Genomic DNA, 24,085 nt, shown 5'->3' on the forward strand with positions numbered 1-24,085 from the left:
ATTAATCCCTCACATGCACTAATCTTAACCTGACTCAAATTAGGAAAGAATTCCACACTCCTCGGTGGCACTCGCTAAACTTGACTGCGGAGATTGATGACGTCGCTCCCCATTTCAATTCCAACGGTGTCTATGTCCTCGCCTCTTTCTCTTCACTCCAACGTTGTTGTCTTCTCTCTCTAGCTCGCTCTCTAAATTCCTCTGCACCGTGTTGCCCTCTGTTGTTCTTGCGTAGCCCTTCTCTGTTTCTTCCACCGAAAACCCATGAAGCTCATCGATTTCTTCAGCCCCAAATCGCCTCCCATTGGCGACGTCCTGAGAGACGAGGTCCACTCGCCGCCGTTCATGGGTTCTTCGCATCCACGCGATCACAAGGAGAAACCCATTGGCGACCACCTGAGAGGCGTGGTCCGCTTGCCGCCGTTGACAGGCTCTTGATGGTGTGTTTCTTATCTGCACGATCAGGAGAAGAATGGCGACGAAGGGGCCAGAGAAATTCATCTGCAGGAGTGGTGGTGGGTCGCGAATTCTTCCTCCTCACTCCTGATCAGAACAGGAAGGAAGTCGGTGGCCCTCGTCAAGAAATCGTTCCCGCCCAACCGAAGCGAAAATCCGTGGCCTCACCTACAGGGGCTGAAACCTTAATTGTTGAGAAGAAGCCAAAGTACAATAGAACGCAAAAGGAGAAGAAAGAGGCCTCAGGATGTGATACAGAGGATGAAAGACGCAATGGCGTTTCCACAGAATTGGTGCTGCTCTACGACACTTATAAGATCAAGAAGAAGCTTACACAGAGCGATCTCGGCCACCTGTCGAGGCTCTTGATCGGGTGGGACTTTGTGACGAGCCACTTGCTCCGATGGATGAGCGAGGAGATAGTGAGGCAAGTTGAGAGCGGCAAGGGGGCCGATGTCATCGTGAGGGACGCGGACACATGCTCAGAGCATCAACTGGTGTTCGTGTTCTGGGCGTCATCTGGGTCCTACGTCTTCAAGGGCGGTTGGATCAAGGAATTTGCGAAACGGAGGGGGTTGGCGGCTGGTGATGAGATCGGGATATATTGGGATCCTAGTGCTAGCAAGTTCCACTTTAGCCTTCTTCACAAGGCGAATTAGACTTAACCTTGAATTAGTATTGTTTTTGTTAGGTGACCAACAGGAAAATTTTTGACCTCTAGAAAAGGATATTAGTGAAGGAATTCTATTGTATGCAATCAAACTATCTCTATTTTCCCTCAGAAATTCAATTCTTGGTGACCGCTTCTATTGAAGTCCGGTTCTCGGTCTTTAATTTTCATGTGTGAGTTTTCACTGTGGAAATATCTTTGAATGGGTAAAGTTGATTATTGTAGATTGGCAACATTTGACTTTTGTAATCCTGTCTGGGCACAAATTTTAAATGATCCTAGTAACATTTGACTTTTGCCAAGATATTTTGCACTCACCTCAACAGTGAATGCATAAGCTGGTTTTTAGTTACTGTTTCATCAAGATGTTTCTACTGAACTCTCCAAATCAACAGCCCAGATGCTTTTCCAAACGTGACTCCATATGCTGTTACACAGAGATGTTCAGCTGATTAGTTTATGTAGTTTTTACACAACATATCTAGCATAGCTTATCCAAAGGTGCCAAAGTTAACTTCTTGTAGCTTTCCAGCTTTGGCCTGCACAGCTTAATTGTCTGCTAAATTTCAAGTATCTGGCATGAAGTCACCTGGTCTTAAAGATCCTAAAGATTGTCTTACACTTCGTAAGCTCTGCATAGACCTCTCTTTCTAGAAATTACAATTGCCAAAACCATACAACAGATCAGAAGAAGCTGGTGGATATTTTGTCGTATTGATAAGGGAGGGATGAGGCTTTTAAGCCGGCTACCTCAAGAAAGGAGCAGTTTTCGCTCAGCAGTGAAAATCTGTCCAATATGCTCCCACACATGACATCCTTTTCCATTGTCTTGTGCATTGTATGCCAATCTTGCAAGAGATTATTACCAGTGACTATTCCCTTTGAATTCAGTTTAGACTTGAGAACGTCAAGCTTAGCTGTTGTAGCAATTTAGCTTCTGAGGTCGTAGTTTTCTGGGAGTACACATAGTGCCTTTTGACAAAGTATCTTCCGAATGATAATGTAAATCATGCAAGTTGCAGTCCAAAGCGTAGTCCTGCAAATTGCTAACATCTTTTTTGTTGACAAGAAGTTCAATTTTCCAGAAGCAATCCCAGAGTCTGGATCTAGAGAAAGTGAATCAGAGTCAATCTCATCTTTCTGATGCTTTTCTGTTTGCAGATATGTTTTGTATTCGGACTAGATGGCTCATACAATATGCTGTTTATCGCACTTCTTCTCTTATCTTAGTTTCATTAACTGGCAATCACTTATGATAATACATTATTCACTAATCATTCCCCTCAACACCAAAAGTGTCTTCAGGATTTTTATTTCGCACAATGATGGAGGATAAGATTGTGTGCGCAAGCCATGACATGACAATGCCCAATGGAGGATGATCCATTCCATTGATAGTAGAACATCTACTTTATAGGATTAAACTTGGCAAAGATTGCCGATGCTTTTTTGTCTTCACAACATGCTTCAACGAAGTCAGAAGCTGCAACAAGAGCTGCTCTCTAAAGAAAACAGCAGTATGCTCTACATCTAGCCCTGTGGATTAGTACAGTCACAATTAATGAATTGAAAGAATTCATACACCCGGATGCAATCAGAATGTATGTCTTGATAGACAATACAATATTCATATGCATTCCTGGACAAACATATTACATATATAAAATAAAGATTGGCGGTGATGTCCTGAGAAGATTGGGAGATGTTTTTTGAAAATTAAAATTTGAAATAATAATCGGCATACATAAATAAAATGAACAAAACAGGAAAATTTCATATATCACCACAATGAGAAAGAAACTGACTCACGAAAATTAAAGATGTTAGAACTGGGCTTCAAAAGAAACACTCAAGACTTGAATTTCTAGGGGAAAATACAGATAGCTTGATTACATATAACAATAAAATTCCATCACTAAGATTCTTTCTCTAAAGGTAAAAAAGTTTCCCCTTAGTCACCGAACAAAGAAATACTAATTCAAGATTAAATCGAATTGAATGATATGGTCACTCAATTAATCACTCGTAAGTTTCATGAGACGCTAATTCAACTTGCAAAGAAGGCTGAAATCGAACCTATTAGCAGTAGGATCCCAATATGGTGATCGCGTCCGTTCCGTGTAGCTCTCGTGCTGCTTTGTCGTACGCCCTTGCGAATTCCTTGGCCGTTTCATACATGCCCAGCCACTGCCGTACACGTTGCTCCGAATCTCGGACCCTTGCCGTCCATCTCCCTAACAGGTTCTAGTTCACACCTTGGAAATTCTTCTTGCCACCGCAGTTGGCAGCCTTCAAGTCCTAGCGACTCGCGGGAAGGGCAGACTTCCCGGTGGGCTTCCAGCATTTAGTCTTCGCATCAGCATCTCCTTTGCCACCCGACTACAAATCAAATGGTTCATTTTAGGTCAGTTTTTAGGCTATGGAGAGGGTTGTGTCTCAAGTGTGATGTTTAGGGAACTGAGAGAGAGACTTAAGAGTGAAGCTTCCAGCGCAGCGAAATTTCTCAAATGGGAGCGAGTGATTGTGGAAAGCGGTTTCGCGTCCATCTCTTCAACATGGCCATTTCTTCAAAAATGTAATTAACCAAAAATGGTAGATAGCTGAGAGAGAGGGGTTGATGAAGAAGTTTTGGACCGGTGGTCTTGATCACACACAATCTCTTTGACTTCATGACATTTGTTGTGCAGGTTGAGAGAGAGAGATGGGGGAGAGAGGGACAGAGGGGTATGATATTTGTACGGGTACATGTGCATGTGTGTATAATAGATCAATATTTTAAATAGGGTTAAATCACAAAAAATCCCAAATTGGTACATAAGTGATAAATTTATCCTGAACTAATATTTTGACTATCAAAAATCCCAAACTGGTATATTTGTGATAAATTTACCCTCTGTTAGTTTTTGTTAAATTAGATTAATACCACGAAAAATCACAAACTGGTGCACCTATAACAAACAGAGGATAAAACTCTAAACTGGTACACTGGTCAACTATCACGTGTTATCAAAATCAGCAATTTGACAGTAAAATTTAACGGAGACTAAGGGAGGATAAATTTGTCACAGGTGTACCAGTTTAGGGTTTTTTATAGGTGTACCAGTTATGGATTTTTTGTGGTATTAACCTTTTTAAATAAAGGGTATTATTAAATAATTTTTTTTTCCATTTCGCGAAATGAAGGTTTAAAATTCATGATTATACATGTGATCAATTTCTGAGGTTATCATATAGGCACAAAATGTACGACAGAGAGTTAAAGAGGAAATTTTGATGGGCGCCCTTTGTAAATACCGATATAATTATATCCCGACTAGAACTATTGTTCTTCTAACCATAAAATATAATAGTAATTTTTGGTCAAGCACCATAGTTTAATAAAAATAAAGTAATTACATTCGAAAGGCTAGACACGGCCGGCTTTCACAAAAATGTATCCGACTTCAATATTTCGCTAATGTCGACGTAATGATCTTTGACTTCTAGTGGCTGGCATTTTGGTCTAAATGCGCTATCGCTTCACAAAAAGTCCCATAACGACTTTGGGCATGGCCAACTCCGATAGTTGAAAAATCATAAATTGATACACATGTAACAAATTTACCTTAAACTAATTTTTTGACTACAAAAAAATCTCAAATTAGTACACCAGTGACAAATTTACCCTCTGTTAGTTACCATTAAATTTTACCATCAAATTGATGACTTGGATGACACGTGGCAGTTGACGAGTGTATCGGTTTGGGGTTTTACCCCTCCGTTTGTCACAAGTTTGCCAATTTGTGATTTTTTATTGTATTAATCCAATTTAACGGAAGGTAAATTTGTCACAAGTGTATCAATTTGGGATTTTTTGTGGTCAAAAAATTAGTTGCAAGTAAATTTATCACAAGTGTATCAATTTAGGATTTTTGGTGGTCAAAAAATTAGTTCGGAGTAAATTTGTAACAGGTATACTAGTTTGAAATTTTTCTTGATCTTATCCCTAAATCTATCAAAATGATTCCAACTGGAGCCAACTTTTAGTAAGTCACAACAGTAATTATTTCGGACAAGTAGCACATTAATTGTCGCGTCACTTGCTATGCTTGGTTCCTCTCTTCGTAATGAAACTTAACGCTTGCCTTATAAATAAGTTGAGCCATCTATATTCATTGAAGGGTGATCTAACGTATAATTTGATTACCTTACTTAGGACAAGCATGTTGAGGAAATTCGACACAACATTCATTCAACTTAGAAATCCTCCACACCTACATGACAACTGTAGCACAACATCATTTATGGGATAGTGAGGAAAATTTAAACCGTGTACATCAAAAGACAAAACAGATCATAAGACTATCAATCTATGAACTAGCTTCATCTCCAAGTGGGATTGGTTCCGGCTCTAGCGCAGAGAAGAGATGGCCCAAGGGAAAACTAGTAAGAACGGGACGAGATGGTGATGGAGGTGGTGGTTGTCGAACAATTAGGTCAAAATAAAAAGGGCCAAACCGACATCCCTCTTGGTCTGTCTTCTTGTGCTTGATCTCCCATTCCAGTTGATCGGCAAAGTCGTCCAAAAAGTCCTAAAGCTATTATATGATAACCAATTCAGTCCTAAACTTTTCAATTATGTCAATTTTATCCTAAATCTTTTGACGATTTGCCAATTTAGTCTTAAACTTTTCAATTGTGTCATTCTAAACATTTTGATAATTTGTCAATTTTGTACACATTGATTACCTAAATCAAATCTCTTTCTAATAGCAAACTATATGATCCATGAGCTTCGACGACAAAAAAGGAACGTCTTTGACCCAACAGTTAAGTTTGCAATGAACATACCTTTGACTTCACATATTTCTCCTATGAAGTCCGCAAGCTGAATCCATCGAATCCGGCTCAGACTCGACGACCACTGACTCTTCCCCGGAATCATCCTCCGGCTCCAACTCTTGCTCCATGGGCTCTAGCTCCGGCTCGATGTCGGACTCCCAGTCCATCGGCTCCCCTCCCTCGGACTCGATATCCATCTCGATGATGATAGGTCGGGTGCCGGAATCCTCCTCGGACGTGGCAGCGGGACTCACAACTTCTCCATCAGCAGCCTGCGAATCCAGCTGGCCATATAGGTCGAACGGGATGTTGAAGGACCAAAGGGGTCCATGCGTACCGAACTGGTCCCGGAAATACCAAGCGAGGTAAGGATGGGCCCGGAAATGCGGCCCGCCCTCGTCAACCCAAACTACAATGAAATGCCTAATATAAGACTCCCCGTTCCCTACGGGGTGCTCGGTCACCGATCGCTCTATGCGATACGGGATCCCAAAATGGAGTGGCGCATCCACCATCTCAAGGTCGGGGGTCTGAAAAGTGCGGTTTAAACAACAATGAGAATAAATCTCAGCGAGTAGGCCCCCTAAACAGAAATTAGGCTAACATGCACCTCCCGAACAAGCATCAACTAAACACACAGTTGTTCAATTACACGACTTAGGACCTCGGGCCCAAATCAAGCATATAGTGACCTTACAGGTTAGGCACATAATAATAATAATACTATGCTCAGCAATGCACATACTCATGTCAATTGGCCACTGTCACATGCCACACGCATGTTTGCACTCGTTTATGCACTCTTCGCACACTTGCCAATGTCATGCTCATGCTTGCACAATTCCACGCACACTTGCACACTTGCACACTTGCACACATGTCAACTTTCCATTTATTCACCGACCCGCGAAAAACGCATCAAGTCCGACCCGCGTAACACGCATCAGGTCTATCACTTATCAATCGATCTCCGGCCCGCGTTAAATGTATCAGGCTCATGACACAACCCGCATGTGGGACGCCTCAGGTTGGCCATCTTCTAGTAATTCGGGCATCGTCCCGCGTTAAACGCCTCAAGACGGGTTCATTACCCCACGTAAACGACGCCTCAGGGTTTATGTGATCACACGAGCGCAATCCACCAATTATTATCTGAACCCCGCGTAAACGACGCCTCAGGGCGATTTAGGCGATTACATGCTCATGCCAATCGTGTATACTCACATAATGCACATGTTATGCCAATGCTCAATATGCACACTCATGGCCATAATAATTACACTCGGGCACTCAATTTAAATTAGCCATAACACATACTTGGCACCCGAATTCATGCGATTAATCAATATAATTTAGCACACTTAAGGCCCGCCATGCTCCTCAATTCTCGTCCACATCAAACACTCAACATGACATCATACAATCCATTATCAATCACACTCAATTCAGCCATTACATAGGCAATTCAAGGTGCACTCGGCATTTCCCAATTAATTCACTTATTAACCGAACAAGGCCCAATCAATGCCATAATGGACAGCCACTACACAGCCTACTCTAGGCTACTAATCCACTTCCAAACCATCACATTAGGCCATTAAAATCACCACAAAACAGCCACTACTCAGCCCACCAATTGCACTCACAATAATCCACATATTAGCGCAAATCAAGTCCACATTGGACAGCCATCAACCAGCCCTTTCTAGGCCACCAAACCACATTTAAATCATCACACTAAACCACCAAAACAGCCACAAAATCAACCCTAATCAACCCACACTAATTAACCCCTAAAATACCTTAATAACCCCTAAACCTTGTCTAAAGTGCACATAAGCCTAATTAAGGGTTAGGGTTTCCACTCACAAGATTTAAGGCTTCAAATGTGGGCTGAACAAGAAGAGAAACGGGCCGAACAGCAGCTGGATCAACCCGGTTCAGCGGCGGCGCTCCGGTGTCCTCACGGCGGCGCTCGGCGGTGAACGGCGGGCGGTGGTGCTCCGGCTGAGCTGGGCGGCGAAGGGTGATGATGGTGGCGGTGATGGTGTCAAAATGAGGAGGAAGAGAGAGAGAGAGAGAGAGAGAGAGGCGGTCGAGATGGTGATGAGGTGAGCTGGTCGGACGTGCAGCAAGAAGAAGCCAAGAAGCAGAACAAGAAGCAGCAAAGTAGCAGCAGCAGTAGCAAAGCAGCAGCAGCGACCAAGGATCAGCCGCGACCCAACAGAAGCCAAGAAGCAGAAATGGAAGAAGTGCAGCTTAGCAGAAGCAGCAGCTGCACGTGAGGGTGCAGCGGGAAGTAAAACATAAGAGTAGAAGTAGTGGCATGGGTGTTCAGCGTGACAGAGGAGTCAGCAAAGCAAAGTCTGCAGAAGCAACAACAGAGCAACAAGGGAATGAGTGGCAGTCAGTCATAGCAGAGGGAAAGCAGAAGCAGCAGCAAGCAACGTAGGAGTAGAAGCAGTCAACCAACATGATCAGCAAGAGCAGAAGTCAACAGAACAGCATGGGTTCAGCAGAGCAATAGCAACAGTCACATGAATGAGTGGGAAAGTCAGCAGAACAGGAGTCAACAAGCAGGGGCAGCGTGGGAGGTAGCGGAAAAGAAGGAAAGGAAGTCAGCAAGCAAAACAGAAGCAGCAACGTGGGGCTGCTCGGCGGGGAGAGAGAGAGAGAGAGAGCAAAGTCAACATACCAATCAAGTACGATCCAAGGGCTCACAATTGGTCTTGTTGGGCAAGCTAGATCCAAGGGCCACGAAAATTCCGAATTTCAAAATCAAAAAAAAGACTAGATAGACACTAAATAAAATAAACCCAGAGGGAGGTCTACTAGCTAAAATTCGCACCCGGTCCAAATTTTCACTTTTCGACTAATCCGGGCAATCTCGAGGTTGGCCACGCTCATGTGACATCGTCCAAATAAATTAGTCGTGACACTTCGAGAAATTTGCCATCCAAGTTCGGATTCAATTCCACGATCAATTTCGCTCAAATGCGATTTTAGCGTCTCTCACTAACGGGCGGCTGTTTAAGGGTTAGCGTATCGACTTAGGATTACTCGAGTCGTGACGGTCTCGACTTCCAAGAGAACGCGAAGATTATCGCTAGTTCCGAGGGGTCGCGATCATTCGGAATAAGTTCGGGATTGTTTGCCACACGCACTCTCGGTCGTGCGGAATCACCCGCGTTCCGATCGTACGTCGTTGGCTAAACCAAATCCGTCACCCTCCTTGGATCGGCCCACATTGGCACAAAATATTCCCTCGTCGTTTCTCGGAATCGGACTCGATTCGCGGTCGAGTTCTTAGGTCCACGTACCGTTTTCCTAGTTAGCCATTCTCTAATGGTCAGTATCCCGAGAAGGATCCGTTCCATGCGAGACTTACTAAAATAAAATGAGAAATAAACATCTATTTCATTGATCACGAAAGTGGGTCGAATTCAGGATGTTACAATATTGCTATTGATAGAACTGCAGGTCTTCTTGACTCAGACTCCTCTTCCTTCCGAGATCCTGATTCTTTTGACTCTACATTGGTTTGAGCTAACTCCTCGGGCTTCCTCTTCCAAACTAAATTCCTAGACCTTAATTTCTTTGGTTTGTAAGTTGCCATGAGGGTTGCACTAACCTGACGAATATGGACCTGATCAACTTCTTGTTGTAGCTCGAACATGTTTTCTTCTTTTGCATTTTTCTTTTCTGAGTCATGCACATGCTGCCCCTTGGTCCTTGTACCTCTCCAAATTCAAACCATTGGCTCTCCGATGTATCATAAAGTATCTTCAATGTCTGTCGGTGGGTGGGTGTAGATAAATCGGTGCCTTCAGGAGGTAGCCCATCAAACCATTCTCCCTATCATAGGGGTAACATTTTGAGGATATGAGGGTGGTGACTTATAGTTGACATAATAATCGAATTTACTAGTTGGTTCTCCTAATGTATTAATATTAGGGTCTCCTTCTTCATACCTTTGCATGAATGACTTCTATTTCACGAGTTGTCCCTTAGGGTAGGTAATTCGATCAAAATACCAGAGGAAGACTTGTTTGACCCACTGTATTAAGATTGTTGGTATAATTCGGTCGACGACCATTCCTCGTGTTCTACAGAGGGGCTCTCATTTGTAGCGCCTTTCCTTTGGGTGGTGAATGGTAGTTTTGACCTATTTCTCATTTACATCGGGCACAAAGGTTTCGTTGTTGTGGTTTTCTACCTTTGAACTCCACCGATACCATCCTAGTCATGAGAGGGAATGGGTCAGCATCTACCTCCATTGGAGCTTTGTTTTTCTCATCGGTGAACTTACTTTTGCCTCGTCGAATTGCCTCCTGAACGTTCTTTTTAAAGATAATGCAATTGATAGTATTATGTCTCCTTGAGTGGTGCCATTTGCAATATTTCTTGTTTGCCAATTCTTCTCTACTTGGTATGATTTGGCCTTCTGTCAGCTTAATCTGGCCATGAGCTAGAAGCATGTCAAAAATCTCGTCCATGTTGCCTACATCGAACGAGTAATACTGAGTGTCTTTTGCCTTCACAGTGATGTTCTCTTTCATCTTTTCTTTAATTCTAGCTAATCTCAGTGCTTGACAAAACAGCTATCTCAACGTACTCTCATTGATCTAGGTTATCTTTAGGCTCCTACCCTTCCACAAAGGCCACATCATGTTTACCAAGCTTTCTTTCTTTCTCTTTCAAGAGCTCGTGCCTGACTGCCCCGATTGCCAATTGGAAAAGGTCGTTATATGGCCACCCTTCCATTCTTTCCCTTATAGAGAACTTTAGGCTACCAAAGGCTACTTGGGCGAAAGACTTTTCTTATAGTGGCAAAAGACATCTACTTCTTGCTTTCTTAATTTGGGATATGAAGTGATCTACCGACTCATTATTTTGTTGTTTCATAATCGCCAGATCTGTGACAGTTACATCAACAATAGACCTCTGGAACTAACAATGCTTCCATTTTGTTCCCAAGAGTGAACAGAGTTAGCTGTTAATACTATATACCAAGTAAGAGCGGTTTTAAACAACGATAATGGAAACAATCTTAATTTCCAACAATTGCCATGTGTTGCATCGCTACACATAGCAGCAAATCGGCTAACGTGTTCCAATGTCGATTGATAATCTTCACCAAGAAAAAAGGTTGAATTCAGGTATCTTGAAACCTCTCGGATGGGGTCTTATATCCATCAAGTCCGAGTATAGTTTTCTCTACACAGGTCTGACATATTTCATATAATTCCCATATTGTTGCATCATCTGTTCAAGTATTAGTTGAGTATTGTGCTGATTTTGTCCACGAATCATCGCAACAGGCACCACAGCGGATTATGCTCAAGGAACAGGCTACAGCAGTGATTGTGCTAAGTATTGTGGTAACTGTTATGGAAATGGCTATGGTAATGGTTTTGGTGTTGATTGTGGTAATTGTTGTGGCAATGGTTGTGGGATTGGTTGTGATAATTGTGGAACGTCCTACCTTTTAGGCGAGGTTGGTAGTCTGCCTTGGTTATTGATGACAGCATTGGGCCTTTACAACATAGGTGCTACATTGGGTTGTAGCATTACGTTGACTGGTCGCGCATTTTCCATATTTTGTAATGGCATGTTTTGTTGAGTGCTATGATTTGTCACATTGCCACTATTGTTTCCACCTAAATTAACTTGAGTATGATTTGGCAAATTATTTCCATTGGTAAACATTCTCCCACAGGTCTGGGTCATAATGAGGGTCTCAGCCCTTTGCAAAATCATAAGTAGTGGTGGGGGAGGTATAACCTATCTTACATTACGAAATGTAATTTGAGTAGCAGTGGATGGAGGAAGATACCAGGAAGGTGTAAGATTAGCAGGGCAGACTTGCATTTGAACAGAATTACTCGAAGTTCCTTGGTCACTTGCAGATTCATGGAGAGTATTAACGATCAGCGGCTTAGTTACATCAGCAATGTACTTCACCATATAATTAGTTGAATTATTATGATGCTTGTCAAAAATCCTCCTCATGGTAGCCATCATCACTAAGCTAGGCTCCAATTGTCTCCTTTTCTTGTTGATGAGTTGCCTTGAAATGTCGACATCTCACCTTGTGCTTGATTTGCCACCACATGTGCATTTGATGATTCAAAACATCATACCGTTTCAATGTCAAGCAATGGTGGTGAACTGTTATCACCAACATTGTCGGGATTAACTTGATTCCTCGTACGTGACATAGTATTGTCTCAAATCAGCCACACTGGTCCCACCAAGAATGTCGAAAGGATTTTTGCCAGAATTTATCCTGCGACGAAATATCATTCACTGAAAATCGTGTTACGATTTTTATTTAAGGAAATCAGGGTTTTGTGCCAACTCTGGATAGGAGATATCACAAGCAAAAGAAACCAACAACTTAAATAAGAACAAGACTGTACAAACACAAACCGTACCATAGTTTAAACGACAACAAGGTCCGAAAGATATAGACTTGATGAAGTAACTGGATGTAAACAAATCATGCCAAAACATAATCGACAACACAGCCTAATAAAAAAAAAGATATTATGTCGGAATTTAATCGACAACATAGCACTTAGGATAAAGATGCACACCGGAATTTAATTGATGACGCGAACCTAAAATCTACAACTAGGAAATAAACTACAGTGCAAGAAGATAAAGGTACTGAAAAGATAGTAAATTTGTTTGATTAGTGCGAGGGACGTCCTAGTAGATGACTAATGGCAATTATAATAGTTGTGTGATAACCACTTCCTAGTAGTTTTCAGTGGTTGCACTCTTCTTGATCAGTTTTCAACAATTACCTCCATGCTCCTCCAGTTCCAAAAGTTTTGTGCCTACATCTGTTAGTCTTGTTCCTAAACAGTTGTTCCTTCAAAAGCGTACGCCAGCTCTTGCTGGTCATTGCATGATCTTGCTCCAAACCACAACCATTCCATGGCCTTGCTCCAAGTGGTAACTGCTCATCGGTAACTGCCTCGTGATCTTGTGATTCCATGATCTTGCCTCTAAATGATAATTGCTTTATAACCCCGCTTCTATGTAATTGTCCTCCAAAATATACGAAATATACCTGCTGATTGCTCTTCGATCCTCAATTGCTCCATTCCTTGTGATCTTGACTTTGTAACCACATTCCTATGTTCTTCATGCTTCCAAAGTGTTTTGATGGCTTGCTGTCCCTCACTCATCGGTGCCCATATCGATAGTTATCAGCAATTTTCCATCGTATATCAACAACTAATTGTCAATTTTTGTTGATATGCACCGCCGATGTGTGTCAATACTAATTGTAAATATCAATATTAATCCCTATGATCGACGGCAAGGTATCAGGTGCATGATAATCCTCATACATTAGTCACGTGATTATTTATGTGTGATGAGACTAGCAAATATCACCTAGAGGGGGGTGAATAGGTGATTTGAATGCTACTTGATTAATTTTAATGCGGAAGTAATTGATCTCAAGTAAAGTTTGAACAATGTTCAGATTTTGATCAATCTTTGAATGACAAACAAATAAATGTGCAATAAAAGGAGTTATAGGGAAGAGAAAATTTGCACACAGATGTATAGTGGTTCAGCTTAGATCAAGCCTACGTCCACTCTCTCACGCTGACTGCCTACTGGCTAGATTCAACTAGATGATCAATAACGAGATTATAGATTCTAAGTGATATTCTTCTATGAAGGATAGGACATTCTATCTTACTTAATCACTCTTACAAAAGGTCTCTCAAGATCATAGATTTTAGTTCAAGAAAGACAAGTAACACTGGTCGGAGTTTGCTCAGACTTTGGAATGGATGATTCTGGATTTTTGTCTCTGCTTCCGCTCCTCAAAATGTCTCCTTTTGTACTCCTCCATTTCCAAACTAGCCGTTAGACAATCTTCAGAGGATCATCTTCCAATTCTTCAACTTGGACATATTTGAATAAAAATGATCGAGTAGCCGTTGAGCGACAAAGTCTGAATCCCATTGAATCTGGTCGCCCAAACAACAAGAACCTTGATTTCCATAAGAAGAGCTTCTACGTGTAGAAGGAAACTTGTCTTTGTTGATTGTCAATCATATTAAGATATTTTGCTATATAAATATCCCTTGCAAAATAGCCTTTAGGATTGAAACAATCAAGACTTTTCATTTGTGAAATCCAAGTCAGATTACGAGCCGTTGTGTTGATTATGAATTAGCGTCAAAATCTAGATAAAGTCTGATTCTTGACTCGCCTTTAGAATTTAAGTCAGGATGGGTTGTCCTTTCGATTCCAATTATGAAGTTCTTCATATGTTGTCTATAAAGTCTGAACTTTATCTTTGCGATATAAAATCTGAACTTTTCCTTATGATTCATGTAAAGTCTGAACTTTGTCTTTTGCTGTGTAGAACTTAGACTTTTCCTTATGATCTTTGTAAAGTCTGAACTTCCAGAAAATGATTTCCTGGACTTAGAAAATCTTCAGAAGTATTTGTCAAACTTATAATAACTCTTGGACAGTTTTGTCAACTTCAAAATATATTAGGAGGTTTTCTCAACAATGTCCACATGTTGGATGCAGCCCAAGGTCGACTACTAAAACAATAGGATCGAGAGAGTGACTTGTAAACACAGAAATTCCGTCACAAAAACGAGCATAAATTTCAGTTATGCGTTAGTTCGGGAAAATGGTCATGACTTTGTTGATATAGATCGGAATGACCGGATTCCAAAGCCAAAAGAATGAAGACTTCCGGATCTACAACTTTTGTGTTTTGAGTTTTCTCATATAAGCTCTGTAGAGTTGTCAATTTTGGAAGGAAGTAGATGATCGTGAACGTTCAGGATGCAAAAAAAGGGATTTGAACTTTAGTGGTTGCTCTTCTAGGCCTCCAATGAAGTTGAAATGGCATCAATTCTTCTAAATTGATGGCTGCAACTCTTCAATGATGTAGACTTTAAAAGCTCCAACTTTTTAAGGACGGAATGAAAACTCTTCTAGGTTTTTAAGGGGAATGAACTCTTCGAGGTTCAAGAGAATTGCACTAAGCAAGTTTAATTTATCAAATTTAGTTTGATTTTACATAAACTTCATGGCATTTTATAGCAAAATAAAAGAAAAGCAAAAGACTAAAGTCGAATCTAGAAACTAGGAATTATTAAAGCTCAGAGAAACTAGAAACTATCAAAAGTAAAATATTTCTAATGTTTGAGGCTGTCTCAAGGAGTCTTGTTGCAAGCTTCCAATGTATGAGTAATAATAAAATCTTTATGACAAAGTCAAAGATGTGATTTTTCACTTATCGATGAGGTTCTTTAATTATCGATGAGGTCTCTTGATATAAGGCTTATTGATGAGAGTGTCATCGAACTTTTGAATGTGTGCTGACCTTAATATGGGCTGCATCCGTGTTGTTCATATGCTTGTCCAAGTCGAAGGTCTAGTCATTTCGGGTGTAAGCAGTATGAGATCATGTCTCGCATGACCTGGTGTTTGATTTAGCAAATCTCACAATAATGGATGATGATAATGACATGCGCCCACATTTTTTGACAAAGGTGCCCACATGATCCCACCAAATTAGTGGAAAATGTCAACGCGCATAGTGTGGTCACAATGAAGATATCGTGATGGACTATTATTAGATAAATTTGCTAATTTGTACGTGTCCTCGCGTTAGAGACTCAATCATTCACAGCTTTTTAACATGACTTTTGGATTATAATTGTATATAACATTGCGATCAGGTGATTCTCTAAATTTCACCCAACCCCTTTATAGTGAATTAACATTAACTAACTGGGTGCGGATCCATTCTAGCGGAGACTCTGAGCTGATTGGTTTCGGTAAATAATATTCAATATAGTCGTTGTACCTAAACAATATGATAAATGCAAGAAATTAGATCATCATAGGATAATTTTATTACACACCCTAGATACAACCGGTACAAGACAAAGCCCAAACACACAGGCTCACTCTCTCAGGAAGCATTCACAGCAGCAGCTTCAAGATTCAAGAACCACCCTCTGCAAAGTACAGGAACTATTGAGGGCGGTCTCTGATCTTCAAGCGTACTTGGTTAGAGAAATGAAATTAAATAAATAAGACACATAGTAAGAAGAGAGAGACGCGGAGATCCTCCATGGTTTAGAAGTGATGGTGGTGCTTCTTGCCATGAGACTTTTCATATTCTTTCTTGGCCGCCTTCTTCTGGTGGTGCTCATGGAAGGCGAACCCGCCGGCCCCTACGGCGGCAGCAGCGGCTATTTCCTCCTTTATCTTGTGCCTGTGGGCGTGCTCTGGGTGCTTCTTGGCCTCATGCTTCTCATGCTGCAATTTGCACATCATTAATTGGGAATTGTGCGAATGAAACAAAATGAGTTAAGGTAAAGAGGAAAAAAAAAAAAGTTATGTACACTTTTTTTAAACAGGCTCTGAGCATGGTATAAATTCAACAAAAAAAATAATAATCTATTCACTTTGAGCAGAAGTATTTGATCATGTAAATACTCTTATGGATTACAACTGTCTTTTGTTAGAGCCAATTCTGGGGAAATCTTATTCCTCTAGTTTATCGGTGAATGAAATTGATTGAATTCAAACTATTGTCATTTATAAGGATGATCCATTCTCGCATGGCATGCCATCATCATGTCCGGTTGAAATATGCGAGTCTAATCGAGATCCTTCGCATCCAATGCTTGTGATCAAGCTGATGGTTCAGGTATATAAGGTGAAGATGCGAATTTTATCTATATATAAAATGGGGAAAAATTGCAAGATTGAGAAGAATATGATAATTATTACCAAGGCAAAAGCGCCGGCAGTGACGGCACCGAGTTCACCGAGTTGCTGGAGGTGCTTGTGGTGCTTCTCCTTCTTCCTGTAATCGACCTCAGGCTCCGGGACAGCGGGATCCTTCTGGTGGTGGAAGTGGTGGTGGCGGTGTCCTTCGGCCATGGTTGGTGGTTGTTTCTTTGGGGGATGCTAGAATTGACAATGAATCGGGTAAAGGATGACAGCTGAAGGGTAAGGTATGTGTTGTGAGATCGTTTGAGAGGGAGGGGTGTATTTATAGGGAGAGTCGGCACAGGCAAAGTTTCACATCCAATGTGCCAACGCGGGAGGCCTTAAACGCGTGATGGACGGTCAGGATAGGTCGGCGGGGTTCAACTCGACGCAACTTTGTCTTTTTTCGATGAAGCAGTTGTTTGTACGTCATGCCAAAAACAGAAAAAAAAAAAGTAGGGGATAGACTTTTCTTTTTCTTTTTTTGGTTCTAGTTGGGGGATATTTTGGGTGGACGAGTATTAATTTGGCAGATGATTTTTATGAGTTGAAACAGGAAATAGCGAAAACCTTGAGGACATTCCAATCTTGTGTGGATATTTAATGTAATGTGCTGAGAATATGTTTCTAGATTGAGCCTATAAAGAAAACCCAATCCAAATAGGTGTGAATGATTTTTTAGTTTGAGTAACTTTCCTAAAAAGACAGACCAAAAAAAAAAACTTTCCTCAAAAGGTTTCCTATTCTTGATACAAAATATTTGGCTGAACATTTCTTTATGAGTTGAAAAGGGAAGCATTGAAAATCTTGAGAACATACGAATCTTGTGGACATTTGATGTAACATATTGAGAAAATGTTTCAAGTTAGAGCCCGTAAAAGAAACCTGATCCAAGTAAATTTCCTAACTTGGATATATTTCCTAATTTGAGTGATTTCCTAGTTTTATTGATTTCCTAGTCTAACTAGCTTTCCCAAATGGGGTGGATACAAATTATTTGGCATGATTTTCCTGAGTTGAAGTGGGAACCAGTGAAAATTTAGAAAACGTTTAAATCTTGTGAATACTTGTGTCGAGTTTGAGGCCATAAAGGAATCCTAATCCAAGTAGGTTTCCTAAATTGAGTAGATTTCCTCATTTGAGTGATTTCCTAGTTTGATTTGTTTCATAGTTTGAGTAACTTTTCTAGAAGTGATTTCATATTTTGGATACGAATTATCTGGCAGACAATTTTTATGAGTTGAAATGAAAAAACAGTGAAAATCTTGAGGACATTCCAATCTTGTGGATATTTATTGTAATATGTCGAGAATATGTTTTGAGATGGAGCCCGTAAAGGAAACTCGATTCAAGTAGGTTTGAGTGGTTTTCTAGTTTGAGTAGCTTTTCCAAAAGGGGTTTTGTATTCTTGCTACAAATCATTTGGCAGAAAATTTAAAAGGGAAACGGTGAAAATCTTGAGAACATTCTAATCTTATGGGATATTTGACGTAACATGTTAAGAATATATCTTGAGTTTGAGCCTATAAAGAAAATTTGATCCAAGTAAGTTTTTTAGTTTGAGCAGTTTCCTAGTTTGAGTAACTTTTCTAAAAGGGGTTTCTTATCTTGGATACAAATTATTTGGCAAACAATTTTCTGAGTTGAAAAAGTAAACCGTGAAAATCTAGAGAATGGATATTGGATATAACCTTTTAAGAGTACATCTCGAATTTGAACCCGTAAAAGGAATATGTGTCGAGAACATTCCAATCTTGTGCTTTCCTAGTTTGATTGGTTTCTTATCTTGGATAAAATTATTTGGCAGATGATTTTCCCGAAATGGAAACTGTGAAAATCTAGATAACATTCCAAACTTGTGAATATTTGATGTAACCTGTTGAGAATATATCTCGAGTTTGAGCCCATAAAAGAATCCCGATACTAGTTTAAGTAGGTTTTCTAACATGAGTGATTTCCTAATTTGAGTAACTTTTCTAGAAGTGGTTTCCTATTTTGATTACAAATTATTTAGCATATGGTTTTTATGAGATGAAATAGAAACGGTGAAAATCTTGAGAATATTGCAATCTTGGGAATATTTGATGTAATATGTTGAAAATATATTTCGAGTTTGAATCCATAAAAGAAACTCAATCAAAGTAGGTTTCCTAGTTTGTGTGGTTTCCAATTTTAAGTAGTTTCCTAAATTCTAAAAGAAACCAATGCTCCGACGGAACCGCGGAACCGCGGAACCGCGTACACCTATGATGTTATCGTTTCCGTTGATTTATCTTATAATATTGTGTTCAGACTGCAAGAATTGTCTAATGATGTAATTGTAGGAGTCTAAAGTTCAAGATGAGGCTATCCGGTGTAGGTGGGTGGTTTTGACTTATTGATTAAGGAATCCCATTCTTTAGACCAAAAAAACAAGGGAGAGATTAAGGAATCCCATCGCAGGAATGTGGTCTAGGTGTGCTATAATTGAAGATTTATTGATAGGGTTTTGAATAAAGAAAAAATGTGCTTTATGAGTCGTCCATGATTTCATACCGACCTAATTTTCGTTTTCGCAAAAATGATTTTCTCTTTTTAGATGCTCTAAGAATAAGTGAATATGTCAAATTTTCCAGCACTGCACTTCCATTTTTTTTTTCCTTTTCGTGCTATAATCTTAGATTGTTTGTAAGACGCATGGCTTTATATCCCTACTTAATTTTTCAAGGGACGAACCCTGATTTAATTAGATAGCAGAACCAGTATGTATATGCTCCATCAATGCATTTGCTAACATTTTGTCTACTTAAACTAACATGTTCCTAGTGTACGTAATGACATTTCATGATCTTGAGGCACGAACAATTGTGTAATGACATTTCATGATCTTGAGGCACGAACAATTGTCTCGTTGGCATTTTACTTGACAGACAAATAAATCAGCTCACAGTTAGTACCTCCCTCGCATGTGAACAATTTTATGCCCTTTTGCTTCTTAGGATTATTAGATGCCGACACTATCAAATTTAATTAGTTATTTAATTTAGTTGAACCCCTTCATGTTGGAACCGGCAACACTTATATACATATAAAAATCAATGGGTTGAAAATTATATGGTGGTGCTCAGAAGGTGGACATCAATAAAACATAAATAAATGAATTTATATTACTTAATCGTGAAGAAAGGTACGTTTTCTTCTATAGGAGGACCATTTCCAAAAAACAAAAAGAGAAAAATGACACAAATAGTCCATGAATTATGGTTGAACGTGCAACGTAGTCCTTGAACTTTTAGTTTATTTAATGTGGTCCCTCAATTTTTGGGGAAAATTGAGGAACCACATTACACGTTGGATCAAAATTTCGAGACATTATTTGAGGCATCCAAGTACTGATGTTGTTTGCCGATGACTTGAAAACAAGCTGTACATTTTTATTTCCAGTGCTAAATATCAAAGCTCGTTTGAGATGATGCATTTCTGGCCTTGGTTCTCTTGTACTTTGAATGTATGCCTTACCCCATATATACATTGAAAAACAATTTTATCAAACTGCAACTTAGTTCCTGGAAGCTGCATCGTTTCCTGACGGCCAAACACCAGTTTCACACTACTTTGTTCAAGGCTTTCCCTAAAGACCTCAAAAGTTTTGTCAAAGACTTTAAAACTAGTCTCCAGCAATTGGTAGATGATTCTTTTCAAGGAAGTCCTTTGGAGAAAGCTTGTACCAAATGTTTTTGTAACTATCCTAAATGCTGCTTTGCATCCTACAATGTCATAAATTGTTTGGTTCTATATGTTCAGAAGTGTTAATGTTGCTTTGTTGTGATCGCTATCTGGTACTGTGACCTCTACAGCTTGGTGGACAAAGGTTTATACTTCTGATTTCCAGGTACTGCTCTCGATCTGTTCTCTCTTGAAGGAAATCCAGATGACCCTCTGGTATCGGAAATGGCGCACATGTACAAGAATGACAGAACCATGCACGAGGCCACTGGAAGAAGCTGGACGCAGAAGTAAGCAATTGCCTAGAATGCCTTGTGTGATATAAGGAGGGTTTTGTGTCTCTGTGACTTTGCTCTTGCAGTTTGTATGTGGTAGTGAAAGACCGTAATTCATCTCGTCCTTAGATCAGAACAAATGAAGTCTGAAAAATTACCCTCCTGAAAACGCATGCTTTGCTGCTTTCCAATTGTTTGTATGTTAAATAAGTACTTCAAAGTGTGGATACTCGATTCAAGTTGCCCCTAGTGAGTAAGTTTTACTGTGATTAACATATTTTCAGCTTACATGCCACTCTCTACTTCATGCTTGGAAACTGCAATTGGAGCGTGGTCATGTTTTGCCTGGATGTGAACTGAGTTGGCCTCCCCATCACTGCTAAACAATTGGCTCAGGCTTTATAAATCATTAACGAAATTGTTGGTTTATAACCACTAGGTATATTGCATGAATGGTGTGACTTTGTCACGATACTTGCTGCGTGATAATGATAACTCCTCTACATTCTACTTCAACATGATGACATGAAAAAAGGAGTATCTGTAATACTAAATCAAACCAAATCTTAACTTGTACTTCAGGCTGCCTTTACTTTGGCTATCAACATGATTGAGCATGGATCACATGTTCCATTCGTAGCATTCCAGTAAGATTTCTTGTCTATTAATTTTGTTAATCATTTTTTCTTTCTTTGGCTGTGTGCATGCGTGAGGGGATTTAGGCTCTGTAATATACTGACTGCCACAAAATGGGCCACTGATGGTCGATATAAAACAGCTTTTCCCAGGTTTGGAGGCAAAGTATGATCAACACTACCCTGAGAGAGTGGTTCATGCGAGAACGTGCAGAAGCACCAAGTTTAGTTCCAGTGACTGGTGATTTGAGCCATTTGGTTCCCACTCCAAACGCTGAAGCATCCTGAAAGTGTCAAGAGTGAGCTCTGAAAACTTTACCTGATTAAACAAGCAGGAAAGATGACTATGAGGGTACCAAGATCATCCCTGAAACAGGAAGTAACGGGGCCGAACAACTGAGCATTGCGTCTTGTAATTTCAGATTTCTATTTGGGATAGATGCAGCAACACAGAGCAGAGAATGTGTGTGTGGCGATCCAAAGGAAAACTACATATCAAAGGCCTCAGTAATACTGACTCGGTATGATATCAGAGCTGGACCTTGAGTTTGATTCGTCAGACTTTCATATCAGTGGAGAACAATTTTTGTTCTTTTTCTTACATCATTTGGTGGAAAATTTCTTCAATTTCGTCTCTAGACTATTAATTTATTCAATATGGTTCTTGAACTATTGGAAAATATTCTATGTAGTCCTTTTCTTTGCATTATTTTCATATAATTTAAGGACTAAATTGTACATTTCGAATAGTTCATGGACCACATCGAACAAATTGAAAGTCCATAGATGGCATTGCACGTTGTACCAAAGTTTAGGGACCATTTGTGTCATTTTCCGTATTGTGGGAGATGATTGAAGTGTATTAAGCTTCTTTCGATTCTGTAATGTATGAACGTTAATATCAATTAATTCAAGGAATTGCTGCAAAATACTTTTTTAATATGTTGTGCTAATATAAAATTATGTGCTATTGTGTCTTTTTAGAGACATTATGGCTGCTACCAAGAGCATTATTGACGACCTCAATCAGGATGACAAACTGAATGAGCAGAATTACGACGTTTGGCATCGTAAAATTTCCTGAAATTCAAGAGCCTGAAATGGGAAACACGGAACAACATAAGCATGACTTAGAAGCTTATCAAAGCGTGGAAGAGAAAAGATCGTGTTGCTCATATTCTGATGCAGAGTAGCATGAAAAACGATATTATGCTACGTTTTGAAAAGCATCGCGTGGTGATGACTGTGGGATGTTGTAAAGGTCCAAATATGGAGGGACCTGCACCACTAGATTACGCTAACTTGCCCTGAATCGATGTCTATGAGAAGCGCATAACAAGGATTGTGCAGCTTATACAGAGTTTTGTCCGATGCCTCTGTTCTATCTAGTGCCCAAACCCTGACTTTAACAAACCAGAACATCGGTGGAGGATTCAAAGCTCAATAGTTGAAGCAGTTGCCAATATCCTCATCCCTAATGGAAAGGTAACGACTGCTGCTGATAAAAAATAGTTAATGGCACAGACGTTGATGATCTTTCAAATAGGAGCTTTGACATTAAATAAAAGATGCATTGGCATTTGCAATAGATGGCCCAAGGAAAGTGCTGTTGCATCGTATCTGAAACTGAAAGCGTCTCCATTTGAAGATGTGCAATGTGCACTGCTCTAAATATAATTTGGGATATTGACACGAGATTGATCGCTATTTGCTTGCTTTGGTAACTGGAGTTTCTGCTTCACTGTTAAGCTCTTGAAGTGTTCACCCATGTTGGGACAATAATGTTTTCATTAGAAGTCAGAAGTATATAATTCTATCCCATCTTCTAGGAAATCGGCCTAAGAACTTCTTGTTTATTCTTTCCTGTAGTATAAATTGCTAAAAGAATCCCGATCTCTTGCATCCAAATATGTTTCAGACTTTCATCTAACAATTGTTGCTTATCTCTCGGTCCTTTTACAATCTGACATTGAAGCAGTTGCTGTAAGGATGAAACAGCAATTTCTGAGATATGGGTAGGGGAGCTTTCAATTTGCCTCAAGATACCAATATGTATAGAGGATGGCTCGAGGAGAACACATTCGGAATTAGATCAGATTGGGAACAGGTTGTTCTACATCGCAGGGCCCCCTATGTATAGGCGATGCTCCTGAAATCAAACAATATGCAGTAAAGATGTGGGATTGACTCCTATACAGCTACTGACAATTTCCCCAAGTGAAAGTGGTTTCATTTCAGATGCCAGTCTACTAAGGCTTGAATTTGGAGCAACAAGAAAGCACCCTTCCATTACTGCAGTTTTTACACCCCAACCAAGCCATGAAGCATGTAAATTTTTGTTATGAAAATGCAGTGAAAATGGCACATATGCTCAACCTCAGGAGAATTATTCAGATCATTGGATTGGAGCCATTTGCATGACATTATCAGCGAGGGTGTCTCAAAGAAATGCATATATTCAGCGATAGTAGGGACCGAATGCATTGTCTTCTGGAAATGTAATTGAGCAGCCAAAGCACGCAAGACAAGAGGATAGTTTCAGAATCTGGGCGACGACGTCAGCGGATGCTATAAGTCAGCTGCGGCTAGTGGCTGTTTGGAAGGGTAGAACAACGGTTAAAGGCTGTCCATGATCCCGCATTACTTGATATTCCTTCATTGATTTTTCATCCTCGTTACAAGCTGAGGCAGTTAATCTGTACTCTACCATTTGCCCCTTATGGATAGAACCTCTTACTGTA

General features: G+C 40.1%; 2 protein-coding genes across 2 annotated transcripts; one reads left to right on the forward strand and one right to left on the reverse strand.

Moving 5' to 3' along the window:
- The first annotated feature begins 264 nt into the window (after nt 1-264).
- On the forward strand, nt 265-1,241 carry LOC130135981 (B3 domain-containing protein At2g33720-like). Its single transcript, XM_056305897.1, has 2 exons — nt 265-349; nt 466-1,241. The coding sequence occupies exons 1-2, from the start codon at nt 265-267 to the stop codon at nt 1,113-1,115; spliced, it is 735 nt and encodes a 244-aa protein (XP_056161872.1). The 3' UTR covers nt 1,116-1,241.
- Nucleotides 1,242-15,838: 14,597 nt separating this feature from the next.
- Nucleotides 15,839-16,991, reverse strand: LOC130135957 (abscisic stress-ripening protein 1-like). Its single transcript, XM_056305864.1, has 2 exons — nt 16,748-16,991; nt 15,839-16,270 (listed from the first exon to the last, which is right to left on the reverse strand). The coding sequence occupies exons 1-2, from the start codon at nt 16,898-16,900 to the stop codon at nt 16,088-16,090; spliced, it is 336 nt and encodes a 111-aa protein (XP_056161839.1). The 5' UTR covers nt 16,901-16,991; the 3' UTR covers nt 15,839-16,087.
- Nucleotides 16,992-24,085: the final 7,094 nt, after the last annotated feature.

This window comes from Syzygium oleosum, unplaced genomic scaffold, assembly GCF_021117445.2.
Source record: "Syzygium oleosum isolate NSW1041296 unplaced genomic scaffold, Sole_v2.1 Sole_v2.40, whole genome shotgun sequence".
NCBI lineage: Eukaryota > Viridiplantae > Streptophyta > Magnoliopsida > Myrtales > Myrtaceae > Syzygium > Syzygium oleosum.

Coding starts and splice junctions, on each gene's coding strand:
- LOC130135981 (XM_056305897.1), top strand. CDS start 265: ATGAAGCTCATCGATTTCTTCAGCCCCAAATCGCCTCCCATTGGCGAC. Junction 350..465: donor CCACTCGCCGCCGTTCATGG/GTTCTTCGCATC, acceptor CTGCACGATCAG/GAGAAGAATGGCGACGAAGG.
- LOC130135957 (XM_056305864.1), bottom strand. CDS start 16,900: ATGGCCGAAGGACACCGCCACCACCACTTCCACCACCAGAAGGATCCC. Junction 16,271..16,747: donor CTGCCGGCGCTTTTGCCTTG/GTAATAATTATC, acceptor TGCAAATTGCAG/CATGAGAAGCATGAGGCCAA.